This window comes from Rhinichthys klamathensis, unplaced genomic scaffold (assembly GCF_029890125.1).
Source record: "Rhinichthys klamathensis goyatoka isolate OS25496 unplaced genomic scaffold, OSU_Roscu_1.1 h1tg000475l_1, whole genome shotgun sequence".
Taxonomy (NCBI): domain Eukaryota; kingdom Metazoa; phylum Chordata; class Actinopteri; order Cypriniformes; family Leuciscidae; genus Rhinichthys; species Rhinichthys klamathensis.
In genome coordinates this window covers 145,590-152,500 of record NW_026606963.1, presented here as the reverse complement: position 1 = coordinate 152,500, position 6,911 = coordinate 145,590, and the positions used below count along the sequence as shown (strand labels likewise).

Sequence of the window (6,911 nt, the reverse complement as noted above, 5' to 3'; positions counted from 1 at the left end):
TCAAATCAGTATTAAAAGTAGCGGTAACACTTAGCATGAACTAATGAACAAATCTTCAGCATTTATTAATATTAGTTCATGTTAATTTCAACATTTACTGTATTTGTTAACATTGTTCATGTTAGTTCATAGTGCATTAACTAAACAATGAACAGCTGTATTAAAGGATTAGTTCACTTTTTAAAAAACTTTTGCTGATAATTTACTCACCCCCATGTCATCCAAGATGTCCATGTCTTTCTTTCTTCAGTCGAAAAGAAATTAATGTTTTTGATGAAAACATTCCAGGATTTTTCTCCATATAATGGACTTCAATGGTAGCCAAACGGTTCAAGGTCTAAATGACCGTTTCAGTGCAGCTTCAAAGGGCTTTAAACGATACCAGACGATGAATAAGGGTCTTATCTAGAGAAACGATCGGTCATTTCAAAAATAAAAATAAAAGTTAACGTTTTATAGGCACAAATGCTCGCCTTGCGAACTCTCCTGTTCGAACTCGTTCATCAAAATGAACGAATCTTTTTTCGAGTCAATGACTCGTTCATCAAAATGAACAAATCTTTTTTTTAGAGTCATTGACTCGAAAAAAGATTCGTTCACTTTGATGAACGAGTTCGAACAGGAGAGTTCGCAAGGCGAGCATTTGTGCCTATAAAACGTTAACTTTTATTTTTATTTTTGAAATGACCGATCGTTTCGCTAGATAAGACCCTTATTCATCGTCTGGTGTCGTTTAAAGCCCTTTGAAGCTGCACTGAAACGGTCATTTAGACCTTGAACCGTTTGGTGCCCAGCAAAGTGCATTATATGAAAAAAAAATCCTGGAATGTTTTCATCAAAAACATTAATTTCTTTTCGCCTGAAGAAAGAAAGACATGGACATCTTGGATGACATGGGGGTGAGTAAATTATCAGCAAAAGTTTTTTTAAAAGTGAACTAATCCTTTAACAAAGATTTATAAATACTGTAACAATACATTAACTAATGTTAACTATGAACCTTATTGTAAACCAAAGTAGCAACCTTGTACTGCAGTGTTTGGCCAATTAAAATAGCCTTGAAGTGACTTGAACGCATTTTCACGTGTTCCTACATTTCCAGGAGCAGTTCATTGAGATGTGTAAGACTCTCTACAACATGTTCAGCGAAGATCCCATGGAGCAGGAGCTTTATCACGGCATCGCCACAGTGGCGAGTCTCCTGCTGCGCATCGGAGAAGTGGGCAAGAAGTTCAGCAACAACGGGGGAAAGAAAGCCGAGGCCTCCGCCGTCGACGCTCTTCAGCCCGACAGAGAGGACTCGTCTGGGGAGGGAGGATCAGGACAGTCCCTGGTCTCAAAGGCCCTGGCGGAGGCCCAGCTAGAGACGCCTCCTCCCACAGCGTCCGGCTCGGACGAAGAGGCCAAAGACGACACGTCCGTTTCTTCGTACTCCGTGGTGAGCGCTGGCTCGCTGCAGTGCGAGGACATCGCCGACGACACGGTTCTGATCGGCTGCGTGGGCGGAGACGGGGGGGATCGGAGGCGGGGCAGCGCGCCGGATGCCGATTGGTCGATCACATTCGAGCAGGTTCTAGCGTCGTTCCTCACGGAGACATCGCTGGTTGACTACTTCGAGAAGAAACACGACATCCAGAGCAAAATAAAGGCGTGCAAGTCGCTGAGAGCGGTTGAAAGACAGATCAGTACGTCGAGCGATCTCGATTTCTCTCTGACCACGCAATGATTACACTCTTGCATGAACACACGAACACACACACATACCGATATGTATATGTATGTATTTCCGGATGCTGTCTGTCGGAGTTTGATACTCCTGTGTCATAGTCTACAAATGACCACGTCTTAAAAAAGACCACGTTCCATCCTAGCGTCCGGTTTTGCTGGGTTTACGCGTCAACTAGCAGGTCTGGAATGGAGGATTATGGGATATGGCCCATACAAATCTAAATATATCTACAGGAACTGCATATATTACTCATACAGATTAACGAATGAAACATCACACTAAATATTTGATTTGCACACTCGTCTTGAGTCCCAGGTAGGAATGAGAGCGATTATCTCGCACTAAAAGAGTACATCACTAATGCTTTCTTGCACGTATAGCTGGATATATATCGGTGTATTTGGCGGTAAGAAGTGTCCTTTAGGTGATGAAGCGTCGACCTCATAATGCTCACTTTAACTCATTAGACTCTTCAGATTCACTTTGACCCCTCAGATGGAAACAGTTGTTCACTTTGCACACAGCTTTGTTTCAAAGACATGTTTCTGTGTGTTAAAAATCAGCTTTACCGTTTTTAACCAAGTCATTGCCTTGCTTTAATGATCAGACTCTCACCGTCAGTCGAGGGCAGCGTCGCACGGGTTTGTTGTGATGTTGAGAGGACGGCGTCATCGTTACTGTGCGTTTATTGTCAGATGTGTATTTGCCAGAAGCTACACAAACGTTACAACGCTGGCTCGTCTTAGTCGTCCGAACCGTGACGAGAGGTACAGTAAAAAATGTAGCCGATTAATTGAGCACTATAATGGCCTTTAATCTCGTTTCTTGTTTATTCGCCACTATTTTCTGTTGTCAGGCCAAAGCAAGTACAATCATTGGGCTTCATTCGTTCAAATCAAGCAGAGCGAATTTGTGCAAATCACTAATGCAAATTGTAGCATTGAAATGAATTAGACCTTCGTAAATTGGATTGAATGCTTAAAAACATTTATGCCACCATATCCGAGTAAACTGTTGCATAGTTTATTAAAACACTAAATTTATGTAAATTGATACACTTTATCAAAATTAAAATGATGTACGTTGTTGTATTAAATGTTTTTTTAGGCACCCCGTGTTGAAATAAAAGAAAAAAATCAGTATGATTAAATTATATTTACATAAATTGATGCATTAAATTTAATTAAACCATTTTTATATGAATCATAGCATTACATTAAAAATACGTTTTTTTTTCTTCGTTCGTTGAACATTCCGTAAAAAATCTTTAAATGATTTTCACAAATTAGTTCTGCTTGTGTTTTATAAATTAAGCCCGGTTACATTTATTTTGGAAAATGCAATAAAAGTTGCAAACTATATTTTCATTTCTTGATCGCTATGCTTCTTTTGTATCAATTTTAGAAGTCTGTAACCTTCGGCCTGGAGATTTCTTGAGCCATAATAGCATTATGTTCTAGAACTATTAAAAGAAGGTTCATGATTAAAAAGAACTTTCTCGATGAATCTAGAACCTGTTGATCAGACTTGATCTTTAATCGCATGACTGAACGAGTCTGGACGCGTGCATTTAATGAGATGTAGTCGAGCTTCTTAAAACTGTAAATAGTTGCATATCACATTCTAATATCAGAAGTTTTAACGTCAAATCGTTCGCAAAGATCGTTCTCGTTTGCTTTCACTCATGTATCGCTTTGCTTTTGTTTGTCCCGTTTCTATTCGATATTTGTGATTTTTAACAATTGCTTTTGTACTAAGTAAATTAGCTTTAAATTAAGCCTGTTCGGCTCAGAAATCTGAAAGGCTTCAGTATTATTATTTTCAGATGATATGTTTAAAGAGCTTTAAGATATGAACATGATTTAAACGGGGACGAAGACAACATTTGAACCAGTAGAAATGAGAGATTTTAAGTCAATAATGAAGCATTAAAATCTATAAAAAGGTTTTTAAAATTGGATTATAGCTCATCTCCGCTATGAAACACACTCATTTACGGTGAATCTGAATGTGAACGACTCTCCCGTGACCTCTATCTAACTGTGAAAATAACTGGCTTCACTTCACTGTGTTTCTAATTAACTATGTTAATTAATGCACAAACTAACACTGTTTCCACATTCATCGTGCATTTTGTAAAAGGAGTGAGTTGTTCTTCTCTTTGTGGCGAGTTTCTCCTTCTGTAGGCTTTCTGTCTGTGACCTGCAGCTGATGTCCACTCATTTAAAAGTTGTTAAAAAACGTATTGTCATTAAACCAGTATTGTGTAATATTATGTAATAAAAATCAAGTTCAAGTCAGAGCGTATTTAGTGTTTTCATGCACATCCACTTATAGCTAGGCCTACACTATTTAACTTTTGGCCCACTAGGAGTTAAAAAACAAAACCACGTGCCTTTTGCGGAAGAACATTGTTTTGGTTGTGCCCTTAGCCCTCAGGATCGTCCGCCTAGTCCGCACTTTCGTGACGATTAGCTCGCGGGCTCCGCAAACGTGCACAGAGGGAGCATATCAGCGCTTCTGACACCTAAAATGGCCAATGGGACACCCTATGGTCTCGAGGACCTAATGGACAGCGCACACTATGGCCATTGTAAGACCATATGAAGTGAGCCATTTTGGGACAGGGAGACTAGCTTTACCCATTAATATACAAGGTACTTAGAGAAAATAATATTAATAAATAAATTCTAGCACAGCGCTACAACAACCATTATGAAATGAGCCTTCGCAATAGATGCTTGACAGTAAATTCTGTTAGAGAGATACAGGTGAAACTCGAAAAATTTGAATATTGGGCAAAAGTTCATGTATTTCAGTAATTCAAATTAAAAGGTGAAAATTTTAAATCCTTTTTTTTTTTTATTGATTTCATGTAATATTAAAATTTTCTGAGATTTTGAATTTGGGGTTTTCATAAGCTGTAAGCCATAATCATCAAAATTATAACTTTTGCACGATATTCTAATTTTTCGAGTTTCACCTGTAGTACATATGGCAATTTAACTCTGTCGAGTAATAAAAACCATTATCTCTGCGTCGCTTTTACAACATTTGCACTTTTTCAAATCCCTCAGTTCTTGGCATCTCTGAAAAGCCAAGCTAATGTTGATTCTTGTTTTATTACGAGCTCTGTCTCGTTCTCTTTTTGTCAGCAGACTCTCTTTTTTCTGCGTTTTTTATTTTTTAAACAGGTGATTTCCCGGAGGTTGTAGATTTGTTTGTTTTCAGTCATGTATCGCTTTGCTTTTGTTTGTCCCGTTTCTATTCGATATTTGTGATTTTTAACAATTGCTTTTGTACTAAGTAAATTAGCTTTAAATTAAGCCTGTTCGGCTCCGAAATCTGAAAGGCTTCAGTATTATTATTTTTAGATGATATGTTTAAAGAGCTTTAAAATATGAATATGATTTAAACGGGGACGAAGAAAACATTTGAACCAGTAGAAATGAGAGATTTTTGAATCAATAATGAAGCATTAAAGGGATAGTTCACTTTGAAATGATTTTGTGGTATGTTTTAGCTTATCTCAAGGGCATCCAAGATGTAGGTGTCTTTGTTTCCGCAGTAGTTTCAATTTTGATATTTTTAGGTCAAACCGTTCTTGTCTGTCACTTACATGTGAACTTACATTTACGAGTCATTTACATTTATAACACTTATAATAGGCTTACCATGGTGAAAGAATGATTGATGATGTTGACTCATTGTTTACATTTTGCTAATTAAACAAAAAAACTTGAGTTGTCCAAAAGCGCCTTATTGCATAGTCTTCAAGAGGACGACAAACCTTGCAATCATAGTCATGATTGAAAATAAATGTGCCAAGAAACCTCTTACAAAAAAAACAACAACACTGATGACTTTTATTATATGATGAACAAAAGGGAAATGAAAGTTCAAATAAAAGGTGTGGCGTTGCACAAGTATCCGTTTGAAAAATTAGACCATCAGTTGTTACAAAAGTGTAAAAAAATATGTATAGAAAAATAATAATACTACAATTTGCTATGTTGACAGTTCAGACTGTCCTCTATCAGTGTGCCAAACTTCATAACTTTCCTGCAAGCGGTTCTATGAGCTGCCATAGACTTCCAAAGGAATAATAATAATAACGCCAACGATTCAACATTGTGCTTGGCCCCTAAAAACATTTGTATTAAAAGCTCTTAAAGAACAGCAGGTTTAAATATGTACAAGCATGCATGTATGTGAAGGATGAAAGAGCAGTGCAGCTGAAATGTGTGTGTGTGTGTGAAACCTCAAGCGTCTGTGACATGATTGTGAAAGTCCGTTGGCTCGCAGCACTGGAGACACAGCACGCATTTTTGCCAGATCCATGCATGCAAAATTAGCTCTATAAATGTCATATCGTTAAGCCTCATAGCATTATTGCCTAAGTCATATTTCAATGTCTTTGGAAAACAAGAAAAAACACAAAACGACAATTATGCTATACGCACAACCGACACATCCGGGAACTTAACTGTCAATTTCATCCCCGCCCCTTTTTGGGGGAAAACAAACTAGACTTCCCATAGACTTCAATACAAAATAACGGCAAAAAACAACGTCCGTACACAGCCGACAGGAGTAAATAACTTAAGAAATCACTTATATAAAACATGTCAAGTAATTATAAGTCCACCCTGCCTGCCCTGTAAAAGATACATACACAAACTTAATTTGCTTAATTTAAAAACATGTCCGTTTATTCTCCCAGCGTCAAATTGGTGTAACAACCCCACCCAGTGAGGTTATATATATTATAATGTATATTATAAGACAAAATATATACATTTAAAGACGTTTACTTTCAGCAACGAAGTAAAATCATTCACTGGCTTACCATATGGTGACTCGATGAAGTACGATACGAGTAAATGTCAGGGTAAGACCATAGACAGTAAAAGAAAGACACCTCTGCCCACTGGGTGGGGTTGTTACACCAATTTGACGCTGGGAGAATAAACGGACATGTTTTTAAATTGAGCAAATTAAGTTTGTGTATGTATCTTTTACGCTCTATGGCAGACAGGGTGGACATATAATTACTTGACATGTTTAATCTTAATGATTTCTTAAGTTATTCACGCCTTTCGGCTGTGTACGGACGTTGTTTTGTGACGCTATTTTGTATTGAAGTCTATGGGAAGTCTAGTTTATTTCCCCCAAAAGTGGG

At 37.7% G+C, this 6,911-nt stretch overlaps 1 protein-coding gene and 1 long non-coding RNA gene across 2 annotated transcripts in view; both read left to right on the top strand.

Moving 5' to 3' along the window:
* The window catches only part of LOC130072091 (TBC1 domain family member 9B), a 41,734-nt gene extending 39,988 nt beyond the window's left edge, over window positions 1-1,746 (top strand). The window contains 1 exon segment of the mRNA XM_056237031.1: window positions 1,103-1,746. Coding sequence (XP_056093006.1) covers window positions 1,103-1,726 — 624 coding nt within the window. The 3' untranslated portion in view covers window positions 1,727-1,746.
* A 1,234-nt stretch (window positions 1,747-2,980) lies between these two features.
* Window positions 2,981-4,999, top strand: LOC130072094 (uncharacterized). Its single transcript, XR_008804072.1, has 2 exons — window positions 2,981-3,372; window positions 4,938-4,999. It is a non-coding gene; the product is annotated as an uncharacterized LOC130072094 (long non-coding RNA).
* Window positions 5,000-6,911: the final 1,912 nt, after the last annotated feature.